This window comes from Puma concolor, chromosome E1, assembly GCF_028749965.1.
Source record: "Puma concolor isolate L17-30 chromosome E1, mPumCon1.1.hap2, whole genome shotgun sequence".
NCBI classification, from domain to species: Eukaryota; Metazoa; Chordata; class Mammalia; order Carnivora; family Felidae; genus Puma; species Puma concolor.
This window is the reverse complement of record NC_141680.1, coordinates 21295184-21321871: the sequence shown is the minus strand read 5'-3', so window position 1 is coordinate 21321871 and position 26688 is coordinate 21295184. Positions and strand designations below refer to the sequence as shown.

At 41.5% G+C, this 26688-nt stretch overlaps 1 protein-coding gene across 2 annotated transcripts in view; it reads left to right on the top strand.

The window, feature by feature from the left end:
• The window catches only part of MYO1D (myosin ID), a 361575-nt gene that overhangs the window by 126784 nt on the left and 208103 nt on the right, over positions 1-26688 (top strand). For both annotated transcript variants that reach the window (XM_086686602.1, XM_086686605.1), the window contains exons 14-15: positions 4295-4427; positions 19039-19205. In XM_086686602.1, coding sequence (XP_086542728.1) covers positions 4295-4427; positions 19039-19205 — 300 coding nt within the window. The remainder of the gene's footprint in view (positions 1-4294; positions 4428-19038; positions 19206-26688) is intronic.

Below are 26688 nucleotides of genomic sequence, written 5' to 3'. Positions count from 1 at the left end.
GCAGGGGAGGGGCAGAGAGAGAGAGAATCCCAAGCAGGCTCCACACCATCAACGCAGATCCTGACGCGGGGTTCGATCCAATGAACCGTGAGGCGATGACCTCACATGAAATCAGGAGCCAGATGCTCAACCGACTGAGCCTCCCAGGCACCCCCCCAAAAAAATCATAAACTCTGTGAAATACCGTCAAAAGGGAAATGCTGTGAGGGCCGAGGTTAACCATCAGATTTGCTGACATGAAGGTCAGGTGGGCCCTTGACAACACTGGTCTCAGTAGAGTTGTGAAAACAAATGTCTGGTTGAGGTGGGCTCCAGAGAATACGGACTATGAGATGTAGAGACGTTGCGTTTAAACGGTTCTTTCAAGAAGTTTTCCTATTAAATGGTACATCTGTATGGATGTTGAAGCCACCAAGTGATGGAGCTGTCAGCACCAGAAAGTTACAGAGACATGGGAATGCAAGAGGGGTCCGTGGAAAAGCTGGTCATGGGGAAAAGGGACTTTCAGAAAGGAGTTCCAATGGTTGAACTTTCAGGTAAGATGCACCCATTTTGAGGGACGAGTGATGGAGTCTGGCGTTGCTCCGTGGAGTAAACGGCCTCAGTCAGCCAGTGGCAATATCAGCATGTGTTGCCAGGGGAAGGCACCCAGGATATGTAGCAAGAGGCTACAGAAGGTGGCATTTATTACCTTCGTTGTTTTTTTGTTTTTGTTTTTTTATGTTTGTTTATTTTTCACAGAGACCGAGCATGAGCATGAGCATGAGCATGGGCAGGGGAGGGGCAGAGAGAGAGAGGGAGACACAGAATCCGAAGCAGGCTCCAGGCTCTGAACTGTCAGCACAGAGCCCGATGCAGGGCTCGAACTCACGAACCGTGAGATCATGGCCTGAGCCGAAGTCGGACGCTCCACTGACTGAGCCATCCAGGCGCCCCAGCCTTCATTACCTTCGTGAATTTTTTCTGGCCCACAGGTCCAGCTCAGTGAGAGGAGCTCCACCTCCTAGTGTTGGGCTCACGTAATCCCAAGCTCACAGGATTCATGTAGAAACAAAGCTGCGTGTGGGTTTATTTCCAGTGAAAAATCTGACCATGACATGGAATATTTGCATTGGTATAACAGGCTGTCCTCCCCTATTGGAAAACCTGCTTGGAGAGTCAAATAGCAGTGAGAATCTAGTTTATTAACTGAAAGTGAAAACTATTACCCATAGAATCCATAGTGCTTAGCTGCTTGTGTGTGTAAATGGAGAGGAAGGGAGCCGGCAGGTGGCACGCCAGGTGCACAGACTTCACTCTTGACTTCCTCACTTCTAAGCCATGCAACTTCTGTCTTATCTATTAAGCCTACTGGGTTTCTGGATAAATAAGGTTCCCTTTTAAGAAAAGGGTTCTTGTAGACGTTTGAAAACTATTTTATTATTACATTCATGACTTAACGGGCCTGAAGAGTTCTTTCTCTTTAGAATGATTGTATGGATCGCTTTTGGTTCATTATATATGAATTCAACTATTTAACAATAATCATAATAAACATCTTATTTCCTTCATTTCCAACCTTCTCTTCTCCCTCCATTTACCACGTAATATGGGAATAATCTCTAAGTATGGCCAACAGTGAGTAAGGTGGAATTTGGGGCAGAAACGCATGGACTCAAAGTCTGCGATCTCCAGTCTTTGGGCTGCGTCAGAATTTTCAAAGCACACATGTTCTACTTTCTGGTAATTCTATCAGTAAGTGTTAGGGAGACACCCAGGCCTCCTCTGAACTAAGGGTTGAAAACCATTGCCTTAAATCCTGTCTGCTAAAGACTAGAATGGAAGATTTCAGGAGAAACGGTATGCCCTTATGCGGTCATTTTGATGGTCAGCGCTCACCGGGAGACTAGGGACAGGAGCAGGGAGGGGTGAAATGGGGACCCTGAGCCACGCACAGATCATGGGGTTATTTTAGCGCCGCTTCCGGTGGTAGTCAGCACCCCCCGCTAGCAGCGGCGAGGGGTGGGAGTGCTGCTCTGTACAGGCCCGGTCAGTCTTCAGCTCTCCCTTTTTCCTCTCTGCTCTCTGGGCACTTATTCTGGCATCTCACACCTGTCATTTCGGGCCTCTGTGTGCGGAAGTTTACTAGGTATTTGGGGAACCACCTCAGTTTTCTCAGTTTTACACCAGGGAAAGAACAGCGGGCAAAGCGATGGCAGTAGTAAACACAGCAGAGAATGTCCTTGCCGAGTCCTTTCTCTCTCTTCTCAGCCCCCAATTAAAAAAAAAAAAAAGATTTCTGACAAATCGCATCGTACGATGACAGGTGGTAGCTACTGGACGTGAGCGCTGCATGACATTTAGAGATGCAGAGTCACCGTTTGTACACCTGCAGCCGATGTAACGTCATGTGACAACTGTGCACAAATAGGAAGGAAGAAGGGAGGGAGGAAGGAGGAAAGGAAGGCAGGAAGAAAGAAGTTTCCAGGAAACAACAGTTTGAGTTCCAATTACTTTAAAATCAAAGACACCCAAAATGAAACAGGAAGCAAATCAGAGTTGAGACCACCACACATGTTGTAAAAAAAACATCTCCACAGAGCTAAATGATGATTTTTACATAATTTTTAGCATTTAAACTGGCCTGAAGTACACCATAGGAATTGGATGGCAACAGTCTTAGTGTCACATCAATAAAATATTGTAACTGCCAATAAATGAGTGTGCAAATTCAGCTGCAGTGAGGGATTTACTGGAAGGCAATGTAAACATGGTTCTTTTATATTCCTGTCTGCCTTGTTAGAAAGAGCTGGCTTTTTGTCGTGTTATCTGTTCTGTGTGAGTGTTTCTTCCGATGAGAAGCTCCTTTCTTGCCCATGTTTTCTGCCATGCCACATTGAGCATCGTTTTTCACTAGTGGCTTGTCCTCCTCCTGAGGACCACCCAAATCTTTTGATTTTATGTATGTATTGTAAGAGCCGTGTTAACCATTTGAGGGTCCTAGGTAATGATAATGTAGATATCACTTTAAAGAAGTTTAAAGAATTTTTTTAAGTTTATTTATTTAAGTAATCTCTGTACCCAACCTAGAGCTTGACCTCACAACCCCGAGATCAAGAGTCACATGCTCCACAACTCAGCCAACCAGGTGCCCCAAGAATCTTGTTTTTTTTGTTTGTTTGTTTGTTTGTTTGTTTTTTAAGTTTATTTGTTTATTTGGAGAGGGAGGGAGAGAGGGACGGGGTGGGCAGAGAGAGGGAGAGAGCGAATCCCAAACAGGCTCTGCACTATCAGCAGAGCCCAACACAGGGCTTGAACCCACAAACCATGAGATCATGGCCTGAGCTGAAACCAAGAGTTGAATACTTAACCAGCTGAGCCACCCAGGTGCCCCAAGAATTTTTTAAATGTAGGATAGTTTGGACACATCTTCTCCATCTGTGATATGGTATCTGCCACTATGCTCTCTCAGCATAATTTTCTGGATGGAGTCTTTTTTCCAGGTAGGCTTTGTGACTCCAGTCTGCAGTCCACTTGTGGCTCCAGGGTGCAGTCCACTCGTGGCTCCAGTCTGCATTCCACTATGGCTCCAGGGTGCAGTCCACTATGGCTCCAGTCTGCAGTCCACTTGTGGCTCCAGTCTGCAGTCCACTCGTGGCTCCAGGGTGCAGTCCACTCGTGGCTCCAGGGTGCAGTCCACTCGTGGCTCCAGGGTGCAGTCCACTCGTGGCTCCAGTCTGCAGTCCACTCGTGGCTCCAGGGTGCAGTCCACTATGGCTCCAGTCTGCAGTCCACTCGTGGCTCCAGGGTACAGTCCACTTGTGGCTCCAGGGTGCAGTCCACTCGTGGCTCCAGTCTACACTCCACTGTGGCTCCAGTCTACACTCCACTGTGGCTCCAGTCTGCAGTCCACTCGTGGCTCCAGTCTGCAGTCCACTCGTGGCTCCAGGGTGCAGTCCACTCGTGGCTCCAGGGTACAGTCCACTTGTGGCTCCAGGGTGCAGTCCACTCGTGGCTCCAGTCTACACTCCACTGTGGCTCCAGTCTACACTCCACTGTGGCTCCAGTCTGCAGTCCACTTGTGGCTCCAGGGTGCAGTCCACTCGTGGCTCCAGTCTACACTCCACTGTGGCTCCAGTCTACACTCCACTGTGGCTCCAGTCTGCACTCCACTGTGGCTCCAGTGTGCACTCCACTGTGGCTCCAGTCTGCAGTCCTCTTGTGGCTCCAGGGTGCAGCCCAGCAGGATTCCTTAGCAGTTTCTATTCAGCTTATTTGAATGTAACATTCTCATTGCTCTTTCTGTGCTTCTCAGTTCAAATCCCGTGCTGAAGAATATGTGGCCCGAAGGCAAACTGAGTATTACAGAGGTGACCAAGCGACCTCTGACCGCTGCCACCTTGTTTAAGAATTCGATGATCGCTTTAGTGGACAACCTTGCATCAAAGGTAATTATTTTCTTTTCTACGTATCCATTTTATCGCCACTTTTGATGGTGGTCAGCACCATTTGCTATCATTGGTTCCCTCTTGATATATGTTATAGAGAACGTATGATTCGCTTTTTAGGTAATTATGATAAATTGCACTGAACCATATAGATATTTAAAGTGAATGTTGTAATTGAATTCTTATCCCTGTTTTGTTTTTTTTAACATGGCTGGCTGAAATAGTTGTATGCCAGATGAAATGCTTTTCGTTAAATTTGAGTTTTTTATGGTTGTTGACAAGGGGAAACTCTTAGTGAGATCTTTAAAAACTATACGTCTATAACTAAAATAGAGTGTGTGCTTAGCAAAATGAGCTTCAGCCCTGTACTGAAGAGAGGGCTTGGCTTAAAAAATAAATAAATCTTGAATTAAACAGTAATATGCCAGGGGCGCCTGGGTGGCTCCATCAGTTGAACGTCCTACTCTTGCTTTCGGCTCAGGCCAGTCTCCTCTCTCTCTGCCCCTACCCCACTCATGCTCTTTCTCTCCCAAAATAAATAAAGATTTTTAAAAAACAGTAATATGCCATCTGTATCTCGTGTCCATATACAAAATGACCAGATAGAGTTTCAAGAGGAAGTTTAGTATTTAAGTATTGTTCTTAAGCTGTTACAAAAGTTGAAATAAAATATTGTATTACTGACCATTGTTTCTTCTTTTTATTGTTCCTTTCAGGTGTAGTACTGTTTGATAACTTAAGTCTGTTTCTTTCCCCCCATTAAAGAGCAGATTTCTAGCCCAAACTGCTGCTGTTGATAAGTTTGTTAAATTAGGCAGCATTCTGGGGCTCATTATTTTTATTCTTTTTTTTTTTTTTTTTTAATTTCCCTGTTCTGGTGCTTTTCATGTGTTTTTTATTCTTCATTATTATCTTTTTTTAAAAAAACAACTTCCTTTCTAAGAATTTAAATCTATACTGTTTCTGATTACTTCACTGTGGATAAATTAGGCAAATGCACAAGAACACATCTGTTCAGTAGCGTTCTATTCCATTTTGTCAGGTTTCTTTGGCCCCACATGACAACAAATAAGCACAATTTGCTGACTTGTAGAATCAAACCTCCAGAAAGGCAGGGCTGAGGATACCAGGACCGAAGACCAGAACACCATTAGAAGTGTTCCTGTTGTCCCTTAGCTTCTCTGTGCATGTCAGCTCCAACCTGCATCATCCTGCAAGAGGGACGGTGAACCTAGAAGGGAGGCATGTGACCCAAGAAATGGAGAATACAGAATCTTATAAAACATGCTTATAGAATATGTTATAGTTTATAAAATATGTTAGATGTATTTCATTAACTAGAAAAGAATCACCTTTATTTTCTAAAATTGGTATTTAAATGTGCATTTTTAAAAAACAAAAATTCCAGGGGCACCTGGGTGGCTCAGTTGGCTAAGTGTCTGACTCTTGATTTCAGTACAGGTCATGATCTCGGGGTTGTGAGATCAAGCTCCATGCCCGGTGTGGAGCCTACTTAGGATTCTCTCTCTCTCCCCTTCTCTCTGCCCCTCCCCTGATTGCATGCACACTCTCTCTTTCTAAATAAAAATTAAAATTCTAGAACCATCTATAATTTCTCTATGAGGAATTGCATTCAGCTGCTAATAAAAGAGAGATCCCCAAATGAGGGGCTCAAACAAGAGAGACATTTATTTCTCTCTCCTGTAAATAAGGTACAGAAGAAGGTATTCCAGGATGGGTATGGCACCCTTAAGATGGTTAGGGAGCTGGCTCCCTTCTGTCTTTCTGCTCAGCCACACTTGGCACTTGACGTCCATCCTCCTGGCCCCAGGCGGCAACTGGGGCCTCTGCCCTAAGAGACTTCCTGGGTGCCTCACACAGCATGCTCCTTCCATCTTGTTTGCTATGCCAAGTTTCCAGGGAAGCTGGGAAGTGCATTTTTATTCTGGTCAGCAGCTCACCTAGCTAGAAGTAAGGATTCTGTCTCAGAACAAAAGATGCTGGGTAGGAGGTAGGCAGCGAGCCTGGCAGTCTGTGCTATAGCTTCCCAGTCTGGGTGTTCGTGGAGGAGCGGGAATGAGGGAGAGGACAGGGACAAGAAGAGGAATAAAGACATCCTCTCAGCCCAATAGAAGGCAGGAAGGTGGGAGGGAAAGCAACAAAGGAAAATGTTACTTTTAGAAAACACAAAATAAATGTAAATAATCGGTATTCACCATAAATGTAAATAGACTAAGAAGACTAGACAGATGGAGAATCCAGGCGTATGCTTGTCTAGGAGACACCGAAACAGAACAGTATACAGAACGATGCAAAAGAAAGAGGTGAGCAAGAATGCATCAAGCCCTTCCCCCCCCCCCAAAATGATTAAAAGCAACATTAATGTGAAAGAACATAGAATTTAAGACAAAAAGTAGTAATACAGATAAAGAGATCAATAACAATAAATGAAAACACCCAAGACAATAGAGTCATTTTGAACTAGGTACCTACCAATATAGCTGTGATTATCCATAAACTCCATAAAGCAAAAAAAGAACCTGAAAACAATTTTAAAAGGAAAGTTGACAAGTTCACAATCCTTGTGGGAGATTTTAAACCAGCTGTACCAGAAACTGATGTTTCAGGCGGACAAGTAAGAAGGCAGAAGGGTTGAAAACCAAATTTAAACTTTAATGGATCAAAAGAACGCTGCACCCAGGGAATAGGAAATACATATCCCTTTCAAGTATACATAGAACATTTCCAAGAACTGGCCACATACTAGATCACAAAGGAAGTCATAACCATTTAGATATAGTCTCCATCCTCACAGCAAATAAAAATAAAGGGCAGCCTTTATTTATTTATTTTTTAATGTGCTTGGGAACTTGAGGGAAAAATCCTCTCCTAGATAACTCACATATTGATGAGGAAATCACAATGGAAATTATGAAATACATGGACCTACATGATAAAGAATTTATCGAAATCTGTAGAATGCTGCTAAAGTGATCCACTTGTTATATCTTTATTAAAAAAACAAGATTGAAAGTGAATGAGTTAAGTTCACCTCCCCCACTCAAGAAACCAGAAAAACAATCCCAAAGAAAATCAAAGACAGAAGTAAGAAAATGACTTTTAAAAAGCAAAAATTAAAATTAATAGGTCAAAAAATTAGTCAAATAGGCAAACCTTTAGTGAAACTGATGAAAAAGCAATATTATGAATGAAAAAAAGGTGTATTCATATAATACAGAGATTTTTATAAGGCATAGAATATTGTGCACAACTCTATGCCAGTGAACTTGAAAAATTAATTTTCTAGAAAAATATGTTATCAAAATTAACTCAAGAAGACATGGAAAATCTGAATAAATTAGTAACCTTAACGACTCTGAATTACTAATCAGAAGTCTGCCTTCTCCCAGGTTTGCCAAGAACATGAAACCCAGATGGTTTTACAGATACATTTTATAAATCCGCCAAGAAGCCAGTAATTCCTATTATATATAAACTGTTTTGGAGGATAGGAAAAAGACCACTACCCAACTCATTTTATGAGATTAATATTCCCTTCATAGTAGGTTAATATGAGAAAATAAAATTAGATATCAGTTTCATCTAGGACCATGGGAAGATCTTAAAAATATATATGACTAATGCATTTGCTGGGAACATAGTGAAGAAAGCGCCTACTAAAACCGACGAAAACAACTAAAATGTTAGGTAAAACATAAAAATCCACTTCTTGAATGCAGCCATGAACTAATAAGAAAGTAAGGAACATGCAGGCCACAGACTGAGTGAAGGCAGAAGTTAAGGAAAAAGAAGATGCTGTCTCTTTGGGGATTTGTTGAAGTAGGTAACTTTGGGCATAGGTGTTCAAGGCTGGGTCCTCAAGTGAAGCCCAGGGCCTGCCCAAAGTAGAGTGTCTAATAAGAGATTATACACAAACGTGCATGTGCACACACATGGGCAGGTCTCCAAAGGACTGCATCCTCAAAGGGTTGCATCCTCAAAGGGTTGCATATAAAGTGAACAAGAAATAATCCCTCATTATCTGAAAGGAAAACCGCCTATGTTGGTCCATGGCCCTGAGCCGAAGCGGGAGTGAACACTTCTGGAGAATTTATCATTGTAAGCAAGTTTTCATGAGGTTTTCAATCCAAATTCACACTACCTGGATGGCCTAAAAAGCTTAAATCAACAGTTTAGTTTGAAATGGTCATGGCCAGGGATCCCCAAGCATATGATAGAAGCAAACAGTTTTTTTTCCTTGAAGAAACCACCTTCAAACCAGACCTTCAAGAATTTCCACAGATAAAGTTTTAAGGAAAATAAGGAGTTCACCACAAAGAATTACTACACACATGAACAAAGTACCAGGTGCAAGAGTCGGAGTCACGAAAACTTCTTAGAATGGAGTTATCAGAAACAATACAAGAATGTTTAGTATGTTTCAAGAAATCAAAGGCCTAAAAATATGAGAAAAAGCAAGTAACTAGGCAATTGATAGAAATTAAAATTAGCAACTCAAGGATAGGTTTAACATCAGTTTAGACAAAGCTGAAGAGAGAATAGAGGAATGAAAGAAAGAAGTGGGGAAATTATCCAGGATTCTACTTAGACCAAGAAATGAAGCAAAAAGAAACACTATTAAGAAACATGGAAGACAAAATGAAAAGGTCTAACGTGCATCTAATCAGTTACTCATGGAAAGGAGAGGATGGGCAGAGCAATATTGGAAGGTATGTTGCTGAGAATTTCTATAGTGATGAAAGATAACACTCTCTTGGAGTCAGGAAGTCTGGTATATCCCAGGCTGGAACAGTTACAAGAAATTTGCATCTAGGCACATTGTGAAATCCCAGAACATCAAAGACTAAGAAAATGCCTTAAAAGCAGATCCACTTAAAAGAATAACAGGCTGAAAGAAAAGAACTGTAAACCAAAATTCTGTACAAAGAGAATGAATTTGTTTCAAGAACAAAGACACAATAAAGAATCTTTCTGAAAAAGAGGAGAGGGTTACAAGCGCACTAAGGGACGTTCTAAAGGATATACATACATATCAGGATGGAGGAAGAGTATACAAAATGAAAGTCTGAAATGCAAAAAGAAGAACAAAGAAATTGGTGAATAGGTGGGTGTGCATAAATAAACTAAAATAATATTGGATTGAAAATACAGATTAGAATAGGGGTGCCTAGGGGCGCCTGGGTGGCGCAGTCGGTTAAGCGTCCGACTTCAGCCAGGTCACGATCTCGCAGTCCGTGAGTTCGAGCCCCGCGTCAGGCTCTGGGCTGATGGCTCAGAGCCTGGAGCCTGTTTCCGATTCTGTGTCTCCCTCTCTCTCTGCCCCTCCCCCGTTCATGCTCTGTCTCTCTCTGTCCCAAAAATAAATAAACGTTGAAAAAAAAAAATTTAGAATAGGGGTGCCTAGGAGGCTCAGTCAGTTAAGCATCTGACTCTTGATTTTGGCTCAGGTCATGATCTCACAGTTTGTGAGTTAGAGCCCCACATCGGGCTCTGTGCTGACAGTGCAGAACCCGCTTGGAATTCTCTCTCCCCCTCTGTCTTTCTGCCCCTCCCCTGCTTGCTCTTTCTCTCTCAAATAAAAATAAACTTTAACAAATACAGATGAGAATCCAATAGCACAATAATAGTATATAAATTAGAAGGATAAGGGATTAGGATTCAAGTGCTTAAGGTCATCGGTTATTCAGAAAAATAATACAAACATTACTTAGCTTGTAATCCTAATAACACACAAATGCATATTAAATTCCCTCATGTAGTCAGTAAAAGAATAGAAATGAGTTGGGTTGAGGTCAGAATGAGAAGTAAGTAATCAGTTCTATAAAACATAGGAAAGAGGAGACTAAAGAACATAGAAAAGCCAGGATAAATTAAGATGGTAGAAATAAATCCAAATATAGTAGTGATTACATCGAATGTAAAAAAAAAAAAAAAAAAAAAAAAAAGATACAAATGGTCAATTTGGTCAAAGAAAAAGAATCCAGAAAAATTAAACATTTAAGTTTAAAAGTTATATCAGACAAATTCTGACAATCCAGGGTCACCCCGATCCAATTTCAGGATCTGGAGTGGGTCAGCAATGGACCAAATTGTTTTCCATCCACCTTGGACTCCCAGGGTTAGCTCTTTAGGATTGCAGACCAGTGTCCCTTGTCTATGGCTTTGGGTTCCAACCTGCAGCCCCCTGGCCCCACAAGGCCGTCAGAAACTGTGGTAGTCTCGTGGCTGTCCAGATGAAAACTGCCCTGAAGTCCGGCCCCACCCCTTTCCATTGTAGTCTTACTCTCATCTTGGTTATCTTATTAGCTCTCTGATGCGTTTGAGAAGATTCCCCCCCTTCCCATATCTGTCTAGCGCTTTTCCTAATGACTTCATCAGGAAGGTTGTAGCATTGCTTGGTCCTCCACCACCAGAAGTGGAAGTCCTGACCCCTCACTTTGTCTCAGAATCTACACAATGTATTCAATGCATGTCTTGTCTCCCCACCTGGATTATAAGTCTTTTAAACATAGGGAGGGAGTTCTACTAATTTTATATATCTCTTGATATCTCATGAGGTGCACCCTAAACAGATGGTCAGTAAATTATTAAATGAACTTAAATTTGCCTGTGACTCTATTTGGCAGTGTTCAAAGCAAGTTAGATAGGCAGATGTCTAACTACAGTGCCTTCTGGCTAATACATAGACCGATCAGTGTGCCTTCACAAATAATGTTTTTTACATAAAATAGAGGGAGAAACAGGCTAAAACATGCCAGAGAATGAGATCAGTATTAACTCTTTCAGTTTAATCTTTATAAGACTCTTGAATTTGTCAAATTTAGAGTTTCTTAGGCTGAGTCAGTCTGGATATTTATAAACGAGAGAGGAGGCGGCATTTATAAATTGAGATAGAATGCTGATTAAATAGAGAGAGAGTATTTCCAGTAGATTCCTTAACTGAAGATTTTATATTACTGAACAGGATGGATAGGATTCCCCCCACCCCTTAGTTGGTCATTAGTGTCTGAGCTAGTGTTAACTTCCTGTGCGTCATCAGTACTGGTAAAATTCCATTTAACTGGTTTTTGTTTAGTGAAGTTACTTATACTACTCCAGTAATACCTTATACGAAGATTGCTTTGCCCACATAATTATAAATTATCGAGTTCAGAATATTTCTAAATTCACACTGTAATTTTCTTTTTGACCCAAAGGTCACCTAGAATTATGTTTCTTAATTCCCAGACGTATACGATTTTTCTAATTATCCTTTGCTCTTGATTTCCAGCTTAATATCATTTGGTCAGGGAATATATACTCTGTGTGATTTCAATCCTTAGAAATTTGTTAAATGTTCTTTATGTATATATTTTGTTTATATAGAGAGAAATAACTTGTGTTATACTCTGTACACATCCACTAGATCAAGGTTGCTAATTATATTGTTGTCCAGTTCTTACTAAGCTCTTAGTTTTGTCAGTGCCGAAAATGCCAAAATCTGTGATTCTGAATTTGTCTCTTCCTCCTTGTTGTATCTTCTGTTTTTGCCTTAGATATTTTAAGACTTTATTTAGGCTTGTTCAAGTTAGAAATATTATTTCTTCCTAGGGTTTGAGTTATTTATCATTATGAAATGCCTCTCTATTTCTGTATCACTTTTTGCCTTTGCATGAAGAAAACAGTTACACCACCTTCTCTCTTGGCCAGGTTTGCTGGTGTATCTTTTCCCACCCTTTTACTTTCAACGTTTCTGTAACCCTGTGTTTCAAGTATGTGTCTTGTAAGTAGCATATAGTAAGATTTGTTTTTTTATGCAACCTGACAATCTTTGTCTTTTGAATATGTCATTACATGACTTTTAATGTAGTTTCTATATGTGGCATTTAAATGGACTATCTCGTTAGTGCTTTCTGTTTGATGCTTTTGTATTCCTTTCTCCTTCTTTTCTTTCTTTTAGATTGGTGATTGTGGGCAAAGAGTAAACAAAATTCTGTTCCTTCTGCTTCACAACTAAACCTCAGTCAAATTTCTAGCTCTGTTCCCCTGTTAACCCAGTAAGGTGTATCTCGACAGTATTACTATGCAACATTTCTTATGACTTAAAAATTACCCCTTTTTGTAAATTGCATCTCCACTGAGAGAATAACAGATGTCTGGTGGAGATGATTTATGTGGGCTTCCCTGACTGTGGTGACTCCTGTATTAAGCATGTCCCTTTTAAGAACCCTGGAAGCTATGTCTTCAGACCTACTTTAAGGGATATTAGATACTATGGGGCATGAGGCTTTTAAACCAAGGGAACTTTCCATGCCTGCCCCATGTGGGTCTTATCTCTTTGTCCTTAAGCTGTCACCTGACTGCTGTGTGGACTGCTGCAAGGACTGTGACACTTCTGTTGGCAAGCCATGTTTTTGTCCTGAGTAGACTCATGCCACATGTGCCCATGGGTCCTTTAGTCAGAATATTTAGCTAAACCTCAGAAGGCACCCTTTCCTCACCCTCTGACCCCTGCCACTCAGTGTTGTGATTATTCTTTATTTTTCTGGAAAATTTATATCATAATATTGTTTTGGTGGTTATCTGAGTGATTATAATCCCATTCTTGAATATAAAAAAATCTAATACTATTTGGTACTTTTACCTCCTTCCTAGACAATGCAAGGTCCATAAAACATTTTAATTCCATTTGCCTTCCTCTCAACTTCTATGCTATTTTGGTCACGTATTATAAGTGTACGTGTGTGTGTGCGTGTGCACACGTGCACGCGTGTGGCCAGCAAGATGACATCATCATCGTTGTTACTACATATAGTCAGTATGTGTTTAGATTTATCCGTTTATCACTTCTTTTTTCCTTTCTGTACCATTGACCTTCATCTGGGACCGTTTTTCTTATGCCTGAATTTTATCCTGTTATATTTGAAGTCTGTTGTTGACAGAGTCTCTGCTTTTGTTTACCTGAAAATATCGTATACTGTTTTCGTTTGGGAAGAATATTGTTGCTGGGTGCAAAATTCTATGTTGGCAATTTTGTCAGCACTTCAGAGATAACACTCCTTTGTCTTCTGGATCCCGTGGTTTCTTGTGAGAAGTCAGCTGTCAGTCTGTTTGTTGCTCCTTGAGGTAATGGATCTTTTCTCCTCTGGCTGCTCTTCTTTGGTAGTCAGAAGTTTTACTACGACTTTCTGAGTGTAGTGTTGTTGTTTTGTTTTGTTTTTTATCCTCACAATTCATAGGACTTCTTCAATTTGTCTTAGTTGGGTTTTCATCAGTTTTGCAAAACTCTTGGCTATTGGCTCTTCAAATACTGCTTCTCCCCTTCTGTCTCCTCTCCTTCAGGATTTGAGTTACTCGGACCATCTCACCATAGCTACTATGCCTCTTAACCTCTCTCCTTTTGTTTCCATCTTTTCGTCTCTCCATGCTTCATTCTGGGGAATTTCTTCTCACCCACCTTCAGCTGTTCATAATCTTCCTGTCTACTGATCTGCTGACTTCTCAGTTGCCATCATTGTATTTTTCAGTCCTGTGTTTTTAATTTGATTCAGTTCCTTTTTTACATACATAGTTTCTGATTCTCTAAAAATTGTCTTTTGTCATCTCGAGCATGGTAAGCATAGTTATTGTATTCTCACTATTAACTCCATTATGTGGATCCCCGCAGGTCTGTTTGTTTTGTATACTGTTTTGCTGTTTCTAATTCTTGTTATCATGGTTCCTTGTGTGTCTGGGTAATTTCTATTTTGCTCCCAACATACTATTGGCAAAATTGTTTATAGAAATAACTGGAGACCTAAGTTTATGTAATCTTTCTCCAGGAAAGATTTACCTTGGCTCCTTTTAGGCAACCAAGAGCTATGCTATTTCAAGTCCCTGTGAGGGACTGCCTGCTTCTGACTCACCCTCATTGCTAGTGGCAGCCTTTTCGGATCCCAGCCCAAAGTGAGAGGGGTTTACCCATGACCTCCTCCTTTTCAGGCCCTGCTCTCTGATCTCTGTCCTGCCAGCCCCCTGAGGCTGCCAAAACCTCTACCCAGATCCCATCTGCTTCCTCTGGAGTTGGGAAATTCCCCCAGGAAAAAGGACTTCTCAGACCTGGAAACTTCCACGGTCCTGCTAGATTCTGGTCCCCATAATTCTCCACCGTCTTTAAGCAAAATTTTTAAAATATTTGAATTGCCGATTCTAGATGTCTGCAGCATGGGTGTTGGTTTAAACTAGTCCGTCATTACTGAAGTGGAAGCCCTAATATCCTCTTTTTATAAATTAGATAATTAGGTCCAGAGAGACTATCATAGTTAGTTAAGAGCAGAGACAGTGAATGCCCAAGTGTCCTGATTCTGTGTGATGCTTATTCTCTTTTTTAAAATAAATACAGCTTGCTTGCTTATTTATTTATTTATTTAGATGCATTTATTTAAATTTTAGCTAATATACAGTGCAATATTGGTTTCAAGAGTAGAATTCAGTGATTCATCACTTACATACAACACTCAGTGCTTATCATAAAAAGTTCCCTCCTTAATACCCATCACCCATCTAGCCCCTCCCTCGCTGACCTCCCTCCATCAACCCTCAGTTTGTTCTTTATTGTTAAGAGTCTCTTGTGATTTGTTTCTCTCTCTTTTCTTCCCCACCTCTTCCCATATGTTCATGTTTTGTTTCTTAAATTCCGCATATGAGTGAAATCATATAGGATTTTTCTTTCTCTGGCTGACTTATTTCAGTTAGCATAATGCTATTCTAGTTCCACCCACGTCATTGCAAATGGCAAGATTTCATTCTTTTTGATGGCTGAGTAATATTCCATTGTGTATATATACCACATCTTCTTTATCCATTCATCGGTTGATGGCCATTTGGGCTCTCTCCATAGTTTGGCTATCGTTGATAATGCTGCTATAAACATTAGGGTGCATGTGCCCCTTTGAATCTGTATTTTTGTATCCTTTGGGTAAGTAGCTAATAGTGTAATTGCTGGATCATAGGATAGTTCCATTTTTAGTTTACTGAGGAGCCTCCATATTGTTTTCCAGAGTGGCTGCACCAGTCTGCATTCCCACCAGCAGTGCAAGAGGGTTCCCCTTTCTCCGTATGTGATGCTTATCCTGTTACACCACTGCCAAAGTGTACAGATAGATTTAGTAGCATTTTGATATTTGCTGTGCTAGTGACACTCTCTTAGTTTATTCATCAAGCAATAAAAGCCCTGTAGCCCTCACATAAATAGGACCCCCACCTCCCTTCCCCATCCCATTAAGATTGTTTTAAATTTACTTAAACTTTTAAAAAGTGAGCCACACTGGGGCAGCTGGATGGCTCAGTTGGTTAAGTGTCCGACTTCGGCTCAGGTCATGATCCCACGGTTCATGAGTTCCAAGCCCGTGTCAGGCTCTGTGCTGACAGCTCAGAGCCTGGAGCCTGCTTAAGATTCTGTGTCTCCCTCTCTCTGCCCCAAACCCCAATCATGCTCTGTCTCTCCTACCCTTTTGCTCTCAAAAATAAATAAGCGTTAAAAAAAAAAAAGATTTTAAAAGGGAGCTGCAGTCTTTCCGTATAAATCTTCCATTACAGATTCAGTGAACGTTTTGTCATTCATCACTATTTGTAAGATTCTGCTTGTACTTTATAACAATATCGATCCTTTGCTTAATACCTAAGCCAAGTATTGGTGTTCCAGAATAGGGAAGAAGTATCAGTTGTCTGTTAATTCATAACAAACCACCCTCAAGTCTAGTGCCTCAAACAACGGTTTATTGTGTCTCATGATCTGGGGGGTTCACTAGCCAGTCCCGCTGGGCTCACCAGGTGGCTATGGTCAGCTGAGGTTACATGGTCTAAAATGGCTCACTCACATGCTGGGTGACTGGGATACCTTGGCCTCTTTCTTCATCTAGTTTTTAGTCCTGGATTTCTTCACATGATGGAAGAAGTGTTCCAAAAGTTCAAAGCCTCTCAAGGATGAGTCTCCACAAATAACCCAGTATCACTTCTGCCATATTCGGTTGGGTAAGACACATCACAAGGGCAGTCCAGATCCCAGGAGTGGGGTGGAAAATTCACCTCTCGTTGGGAGGTACAGCAAAAAGCTGTTTGTTTTTTAAATCTGCCACAGGTGTGATGAAAAGAGGCAGGTATGCTAGGCAGAATAATGGGCTCTGCATTTCAGCTCCAGGTCTCTGTGACCCCAACAGAGTGCCCTACAATTCAGTTCAATCCTGACACTAACTCCCCAGAACAGCCAGATGAAGAGATACACAGAGCAACAAGATCTGGAGGGTCTGGGCATCCGGAAAGCAAGAGCCTCTGCCCCTGTGGAGATAGGGTCCATCACCCTCCCCATGGGATGATATGTTCGCCAACCAGAAAGTTCCTTGGAGCCTCGGTGTCTGAGTTTTTTAAAATCAGGGTTTTATGACCTAAGCATGACTGGTGAAATCTTGAGTCTGTGATTGGACTCAACCTGCAGCCTTCCTCCCCTCCCTGGAGGTCAGGCTGCTGAAAGTCCCATCCCTCTAATCCTGTGGAGGGTTTTTGTGATGACTACACTCCCCCTCCCCCCCCCCCCCTTGTCCTGGAGCTGTGTGGGAACTGGGTCTGAGTTGTTTCATTAGCATAACAAAGATACTCCTACCACTGAGGAAATTCCAAGGGTTTTAGAAGTTCTGTGGTAGAAACCTGGGACAAAGTCCAGAGAGGCGGGGGTGGGGGGTTGAGATTTTATTAGAGCCCCCCAAGGTTGTCCATGCCTGACTCCCCAGAACATGTAAACATGTTATGTTGCATGATAAGGTGGAATGAAGGTTGCAGATGGAGTAAAGACTGCTGATTTTTGACCTCAAAATAAAGACATTCTCCTGCATTATCCAAGTAGGCGCTATGTAAATTTAAGAGTCCTTCAAAGGGAAAGAAGGATGCAGAAGAGTCAGAACCAGGGAGATGGTATATCATTCAAAAGACTCAGCAGGCTGTTCATTACTGGCTTTCAAGATGGAAGGAGGCCATAAGCCAAGAAATGTGGGCAGCCTCTAGAAGCTGGAAAAGATAAGTGGGTTCTAAGAGTCTCTAGAAAATAAGAGCCCTGCTGACACCAGGATTTTTAGCCCAGCGAGAACCATCTTAGACTGCTGACCTCCAGAACTGTATGAGAATAAATTTGTGTTGTTTTAAGGCACTAAATTTGTGGTGCTGTCGAAAAGCAACCTCCGTGTTTCGGAGCCGAAGTATAACTCGCGAAGACAGAGTTTGGGATAAAGGGGAATGACAGCTTTATTGCGCAGCAGGCCAGGGCCTTCAAAAACTGCCAGCCCTCCCAGAAGAAGGGGCTGGGGCGTTTTATAGGGAAACACAGGATCTAGCCTGTTCTGACAGCAGTTGTGTAGGTGATACCAGCCCCCTTCCTCGTGTCTTTAGGCTGGGTACCAAGTTCCTGGAGCAAAAGGCTAAGAAGGGAGGAGGGAGGTTTGAGAAGAGACGAAGAAGGTTCCTTTAAGATCCAACCTCACTGGAGCGTTAGTGCAGCTGTTTTGATTTTTGTTCAACTTTGTGCTTTTAAGCAGTCTCCGTGGTAATCTGCAGCAGCAGCAATAGAAAACCAATACAGTAGGGCCTAGAAGAAGGAAGAAAGTGGCATTCTTTTTTCATCATGGAAAGTAGCATGATAAGTCTATACTTGGAGCTTCCTGTGTAGATGTTGAAAACTCACTCCGTTCAGAATGCAAGTAACTTCTCATTCTTCAAATCTCTCCTACTTCTTAAATTATTTACTACTACTTTTTACCTCCAGCCCACAGTGGAGCTCAAAATTGCCTAATTATCTACAGAAGACTCTATCTCTTAATTAAAGTGCATCTGTGCGTCTGCTAGGTAATAGATCAGAGAAGGGAACGTAACTCTTTACTCTGCAAGTAGGATACATTTGACCTCCTTGATTCATCCAGTGATAATTTGTTACCTTCAGCAGACCAGGATCTATGCCAGCACAGTTTTATACTTAAAAGGAGTTATGATCTGATGCATGGTACAAAACTTAATTGGCCCAAAGGGAGGGATTTCTTGCTAGGCTCTTTCTTAGAGTCCCTGACACCTACAGGAGGTTCTGCAGCTTCTCTCCTTATAAATTTTAATCTCGTTTTCAAAAGCACAAACTACTGTGATGATGTCAGTGGTGGTGATGATGGTGGCTGACACTATGGAGCACTTGCCATGTGCCAGGGCTGTGCTTACGTTGCACATTCTTCATGGCAGTTCATCTTTAGCACGGCTCCTGCCTCTTTCTATTAAATTACTCTTTCTGGTACTTTTTAACCTTCTTTCTGTCAAGACACATAAACTCAATGTTTACATGTCTCAACTGTTTACCCCTTAGTTTTATCCCCTTTCTACAATTCCTGATGATTCCTAGAATATAATAAAGCAAAATTTTAGCTAAATGCACAAGAACTTCCAGTCTTGAAGGAGAAGGAAGAATAACTATTCCCAAGTTTATGTCTGAGAAATTGGAGGCACTGAGCTTAATTTGACACAATTAACACTAATTACACGTTAGCATCCTTCGTTTGGGATTTTTCTCCAGTGAAACTTACCATTTGCTGATTTATTTCTTTAGGAGCCCTATTATGTACGTTGCATCAAACCCAATGACAAGAAATCCCCACAGATATTTGACGATGAGCGCTGTCGCCACCAAGTAGAGTATCTTGGACTACTGGAAAATGTGAGGGTGCGGCGGGCGGGGTTTGCCTTCCGCCAGACCTACGAGAAGTTTCTTCACAGGTGAGAATGGACTAAACAAAGAACCTGGCAGACCCTGAGAACTCCGGAGTGCTCCCCGTGTGTGACGCTTCGTCAGCACGTGTCAGATAGTCTAAGTATCTGTTGAAAGAGGAAGAGTTGAGGGAAGCGCAAATATGAAAGACTTTCTCAGAGTCAGCAGGAGACTCTCCCTGAGTCTGCGGTTTATGGGCCGTGAGAAAAGATTCATTCTTTGGGGAGAAGATGTGGGCCGTATAGCATGGGAGGAAGATCATGGACTCGGAGGCACATCTGGGTTGGAATCCAGGGTATGCCACTCATTTGCTGTGTGATCTTAGGCCAGAAATTTAATGTCCGACTCTGTTTCTGCATCTATAAAATGAGTATAATAATACTACCTCATTAAATTAGCCTAAGTAAAAAAGCTAGGTGCCTGGCACATAATGGATGCTCAATTAATGCTGCTTTGTCATTACCAGTATTAGTAATTATCATAACAACAAAATATTAAGCAATTAATCATGAAGACCTTGAAATTAGTCTACCTGGTTTGAATCCTGGCCTTGCTATTTCTTAGCTTTTTGACCTTGGGCAAATCACCTAATCTTTCAATGCCTCTGTTTCCTCATGTATAAAATGGAGGTAATAATAGTAACTACTTTTTAGGGTTTCTGGAGCATTAAATAAGATTATATCTATACCCATATCCATATCCATATGTATATATCTATATCTATAAAGCACTTAGAATAGAACCTTTATTGGAGCGCCTGGGTGGCTCAGTCAGTTGAGCGTCCGACTTCAGCTCAGGTCATGATCTCACGGCTCGTGAGTTCGAGCCCCGTGTCAGGCTCTGTACTGACAGCCCAGAGCCTGGAGCCTGCTTCGGATTCTGTGTCTCCCTCTCTCTCTCTGCCCCTAACCCACTCGCATTCTTTCTCTGTCTCTCTCAAAAATAAATAAACATTAAAAAAAAAAATTTTAAATAGAACCTGACATATAGCAGTCATTCACTATATGTAAGATATCATCACTGCTGTTATTTATTGTTAGTCGTGATGATGATAGTGGACAACTGGGACTCATCAAGTCCCTTTAAATTCCATCTGTTTATTTATCTAAAAACATTCATTGAACATTTTCTACAGACTACAGATTCCACAAAATGTGAATAAATAGATAAAATATTGGTTGGTCAGAAGAGTCTCTAAGGAGATGATGCAAACAGGAACCAGCCATACAAAGGTCAGAGAGAGGAGCAGGTAGGGCAGAGGGAACAGTGAGAGAAAGGCTCTACTGTAGTGGTAAGTGTGGTATGTTAGGTAGCAAATGTAGCCGTGTGGTTGGAGGCCGCTCACGGACAGGGCAGTGGTGTAAGATGAAATCAGAGAGGTGAACAGGGGCCAGATCATGTCAAATTCTGTAATCCAGACTAAACAGTTGCGATTTTGGCTAAATGTGGTGGGAACCCGTTGGTGGATTTGAAGCCAGGAGTAACACAATCTTACGGTTATCTGAGGAGATACTGTGGCTGCTGTGTGGATAGGAAGCGAGGTGACATTTAGGGATGTCACTGTAGGAGCCCAGGGAAGGGGGCTTGATAGCACCTTGAGCAAGAGATTCTTACAGATCCAAGGGTATGGACAGATTTGAGGTATGTCTTAGGGGAAAGTTGGCAAGGCTTGCTCACGGATTGGCTGGATAAGAGAGGAATAGAGAGGAACAGAGGGTGACAATTAGGTTTTGGCATGAGCATCTGGGTAAGCATAGTGCCATATGCCGACAAAAGACAGGGTAAGAGAGAAGCTTGAGGAGGTCGTGGAACAGGGGCAAAGACAGAATTGAGATTTGTCTGTTGACCATTAGGTTTGAAATGGCTACTAAAAATCTAGGTAGAAACATTAAGTAAGTTACTAAACACACGTATCTGGAGCTCCGGGAGGAAGCGCAGGCTGGAGATGAGATGCTGGAGTAGTTAATGTAGACGTCCTATATAAAGTCTTAGAGCTGGATACATGAGAAGGAGCCCATTCAGATCCTGTGCAATCTGACAGGAAGGAACTACCGAAGAGAAGAGAAGGAGCAACCAGTGAGATAGATGAGATGCCAGGGGAGGGTTATGTCACAGAAGCTGAAAGAAGATGGTATTTCAAAAAGAAAAAGCAGAGTCGCCAGATCAAATGTTGCTGCGCAATCAAGTAAGATAAAGGCAGAAGCTTAAGCATTAGATTTGGCAACATAGGGGTCAAGGGAGAATAGGTTGTGCAGAACCCAATCTGAACAGGTTGGGAAGGCGAAGTGAGAGGCCAGATGCCCGTAGACAACTCAAGTATCCATGCCGTGAATGAGGGCGGGAAGAATGGAAGGAAGCAGGAGGAGGGGTGGGATGTGAGGTCAGGAGACACTAGGGAATGTATGCAGGTGGGGCTGATGCGGAACAGAGGGAGAACCTGGTGGTGCAGGAGAAAGGGAGGTCATTGTCATCACCATGATATCCCTGAGAAGGCAAGGCTCAGAATCCCAAGCACAGGTGGAAGGTTTGTCAGCTCTGGGTCAGAGCGGGGACACTTCCCCCATAGCAACAGGACAAAAGACAGAGAATACGAATACGGATACAGAAAGGCCCAAAAGCTGGCTGATGAACATGTTCCTATCTGACTGCTTCTGTGTCCTTAATCAAGTATGAGGCAAGACCAGGAGTGGAGAGTGAGGACAAGGAGGGGTGGTGTGGGAGGTTTGAGGGGAAGTAGGAAATCTCATTTTGGAGAGTGGGAAAGCACAGGTTCATACGGAAGGATTGCCACCAGGAAGATCTGAGCGTCTGTGTGAGATCTGAGGTTATAAATGGACAGTGAGGCAACCATCGTTACTGTTTTTCTCCACCAGTGTTCAGCTGCTTTTGCACAGAAGTGAAAGAGATTGCACTAAATGGAGACCCCCTAGAATGAGTAAAGCACAGTAGCCTGGAAAATTCGAATTTGATTTGACATCGATCAAAAGTTCATGCTCAAAACTGACCATCTTCCTTATTAAAATCATACTGTTCTTTAGACTTGGTGTTTCATTTGCTTATTGAGGCTCTAAAGTTGGAATGTTTTCATGAATAGAGATGTGTTCATTCTGAGTCTTGATTTCAAACAGTGTAGAATTATGTTAGAGAGATTGCTTGTCTGCTGTTATTATTCTTTGAATTGTAGCAACTGCTCAGTCAGAATTTGTTATTTTGTTACCACCCATAAAAAAATCAGAAATTAAAATGAGCAGGGTGGGGGCTGGGTAACTAATAGGATGGGGCTGAACCGAAAATGTGTGATCATGAAACACATGATCCGACTCCATGAGCCGTGGAGAGTAGCTGAGGTAAGAGAACAGTAAGCAAGCAAGCTTGACTTGGAGGAGAGAAGGAATTTTGTAAGTGCATACATATCTTCTACATTCAACTCAGGAGGGTTTGGTGTGTTTGTTTCTTGGCACGAGACACATGCCGTAAGGATGGGGATATGTTTTCTAAAACATACGTAAAAATACAATAGGAAAGATCAGAAAGAACCTGTGAATTTCAAATAATGGCGGTCTTAGCAGTGTAAGCTTAAATCCACTTCTACCCCAAGAACATCTGATGTTCCCAAATAATGTAAATTGTGTGTCTTTAAAACCAAGAAAATGCACAACCACGCTATGGAATCAAGAAGGCGGGGGGGGGGGGTCTCAGTGAACTTGGAAATAGGACTCCCTCCTAAATCTGATGTGAAACAGATGTGAAGACCCAGGTATAACCAAGGTTGCAGTTTTAAGGAAAGACTGCCTTTGCCATTCAGGAAGCCATCCCAGCTGCTGTGCTGGAGTTTGCCACAGTGGCCAGGACAAGGGAGACATCGTAGGCACAATGGCCAACACCCAGGAAGCAATAGTAGCCACTTGACTAGAGACCAACCAAGGCCAAGATGTACACAGAAGGACTCTATGGAAGTAGACGAGATCACAGCCAAATGTCTGAGAGAGACCAGACAATGAAAAAGAGACAGTAATCTCAACAGATGCAGAACCTCACCCCTGAGGAATCAGACCAAGGAGTAAATGGCATTGGAACAAGCCTGTTTAATATTTTCAGAGAGATGAAGGAGAGAAATTATGGTCCTATAATAGGAATATGAAGTTAGAAACAAGAACAGGTAAATATTGAAAAGAATCATTAGAGGGGCACCTGGGTGGCTCAGTTGGTTAAGCGTCTGACTCTTGGTTTCAGCTCAGGTCATGATCTTGCGGTTTGTGAGTTCGAGCCCCACATCGGGCTCTGAGCTGATAGTGTGGAGTCTGCTTGGGATTCTCTCTCTCCCTCTCTCTCTCTGCCCCTCCCCTGCTTGCTCTCTCTGTCTCTCTCAAAATAAATAAATTTTTTAAAAAGAATCATTAGAGATTAAACACATTCAGAATAAACACAACTGAAGAGAGAATTACCCATCAGTAGGAGAATGAGTCAGCAACTTGTCGGATAATTGTACAGTGGCTACTAACCAGCGTTAGAGGGAATGAATAACACATTATGTTGAGAAAAAAGATAAGTCACAAAAGAATACATACTTTATGCTGCCACTTATATGAAGTTCAAGAACAGATAGAAACCAGGACAGGTGTGAGTTCTGGAGTGGGGAAATTGATGGAGAAGGAGAGCCAGGAGCTCTCTGAGATTGTGGAGATACTCTGCATCTTAACAGATGTCAGTTTTAAGGGTGTATACATTGTTCAAAACTTGATGAGTTGTATACCTAAATGTGTGCATTTTACTGCATGTAAATTTTGCCACAATTAAAAAAAATTAAACTTCTTTTAAAAAGCAAATTAGTGAGCTGGAAGATCAAGTTTGAAGACTTCTTCCAGATCTCACGACAGAGAAAACGAGATGGGAGATGCTAAAGAAAGCTCAGACAGTACATAAGCTTCATCCAAGAGTGCCAACACCTGTTCAGCAGGAGCGAGAGGAGCAGAGAGAAGAGGGGGGACGCACTGTATGAACAAACGGTGGCCAGGAATTTTCCTGACCCAAAAAAAAAGACAGAAATCTTCAAACTGAAAGAATGCCTTCAGTGTAAAGCATGTGAATTAAAAAAAAAAAAATGAAACCTAAGTACATTATGTTCACTTTTAGAATGGCAAGAGATAAAGAGAGATACTTAGAGCTCCTAAAAAAAAAAAAGAGACAAAAAATACTACCAGGGAATGAGAATCATATGGATATCAGACTTCTCATTAGCAACATTTGATGCAAATAGACAAAGCGGCAATATCTTGACAGTGAGGGGAAGTGAACTTTATACTTAGAATTTTATTCCATGCCAAATTATCACTTAAGAGTCTGAGTATAATAAAAATATTTTCTGACATATATAGGTTCAAAGAGTTTAGTATTCATAGATCCTCTCTAAAAAGTCTTGTAGAGCAAAAGGAAAAATAAATGCAGAAGAGAAAAATGGAATGCAAAAAGTAATATTGAACAAATCAGTAAAACTTTTGTTGCCTCTAAACACATATCAACTGTAAGCGCGGTGGGCGGGGGGGAGTCTTTGGTAATAATCTGGAACAAAAATTAAAATTGGGATGAGAAATATAAAGAAGTAAAGACTTTTGTGCTGTTTTTGGGAAGGATATAGATAATTAACTAGACAGGAAAAAATAAGCATATATTTTCATATAAATATATAACTTTTAGATATTAAAAATATTAAGATAATGATAATAGTGGGTAACATTGTGAAGTGCTCACTGTATATACTAGGCACTGTTTTTCTTTTTTTTTTTTCGAAAGTTTATTTATTTTGAGAGAGAGAGTGCAGGAGTACCTACATGCATGTGAGTGGGGGAGGGGCAGAGAGAGAACTAGGCACTGTTTTGAGAGCTCTGCATGTAGTTAAGTCACTGGTGACAACCGGATAAGGAGAAGATGGTACCCCCCATTTTATGCAGATGAGGAAACTGAGGCACAGGAAGGTTAAGAAATTGCCCCAGGTCACAGAGCCAGGACGTGGTGGAGCCATATTTGAACTTGAGCAGTTGACTTCTGAGCCCACCATCTTTAACAGTGCATTGCCTCACAGTTGAATGGATGGCTCTCAAATCAAAGGAGAAAATAAATGAAATGAAGAAAACTCAAGTCTATCCAAGAGAAAATGGTAAAAAGCAAACAGAAAGCACAACTAATAGAAAATATGAAAGAATTTGGGAAACCTGAAACATACTAATAATCATAATAAATATATTAAACTTAACTTTTAAAAGACAGAATTGTGGAAAGACAAGTCTACGTAATTGATGATTATGTGAGTTGAGACTAGGTCCTCTCTAGAATCATCTAGAAAGGGTGTCATATGAGACAGTGGGGTATGCATCTGGGAAAAATAGCCCCTTTCTACTCTGCAGACTGTTTATCATCCACTTTACATAAAATGAATTTGTTCAAGTTGAGAAATTGCCATTTTATTTTATTGTCATACTGACTGAACGAATTAACAGTATGACATGGGGTGGGATAGATGGTGTGTAGGAAGGACATTGGACTAATGTTTCCAATGATGTTAGGAGAAAAAAATAATATTTCCACTCTGAAATTTTACAGATTTTTTGAAGCTGGGATTGAACCTAAATTTTTACTTGTCACTTTTCCTTGTTTTCATTTCTTTTATTGAAAAAAGAGAAGGAGTTTAAATGTTCTGATAACCTGCTAAAGTCTTTCAGGGAGATAATACTAGTTGTCAGGAAGCACAGGAGTTCAGCTTTTTAATCCACAAGTTCAGGATGCTGGTTTCCTGGAGAACTGGGGTCCATGCCATTTTATCAACTGGGAAGAAAGGAAGAACACCTTAGCTGAGCGCTGTGGCAGAGAAGTTGCTTCCAGTTTCTACAGTGTGCCTAAAACTTCAAACACACCATCACTACCTGTATTATAGCCCAGATGTTGACTCTTATTCCAGTTTTGTAATGAATTTGGGATGCTTCTGATTTTGTTTCCTTTCTTCATATGGTGTATTACCTCTGTCTTCATAGTTGAATGCTTGTATTTGGTTTCTGTTTCTCTCCCTATGCGTCAGGTGAATAGGCTTTTAAGTGTATAGAGAGGAATAATGGGGATTGATGGTCGATGAAAGAAGAAAAGACTCAAGGATTAGAAGGAGCCAGCCTCTCAAGGAGTGGATTAACAAGCATTGGAGGCAATGGGAACAGCATATGCAAAGGCTTTGAAGCCGGAAAGAGGCAACCACATTATAGGTCCCTAGAGAAGTCCAGGGTGATTGGAGTATTGTGCTAAAAGAGGAGAGCAGTAAAAGATAAAAATGATGTACGGCTTTTTAGAAAGCCACTGAGGCAGCTGAGCATACAGAATGGATTGGGGAAGAAATGGAAAACAATTCAGGAGTCTATAGCAGTAAACTTGATGGTGGCTTGAATTAGGATTGTGGCCGTAAAGATGAGAATAGTTGAATATTAAATATATTTTGGAGGTAGACCCAAA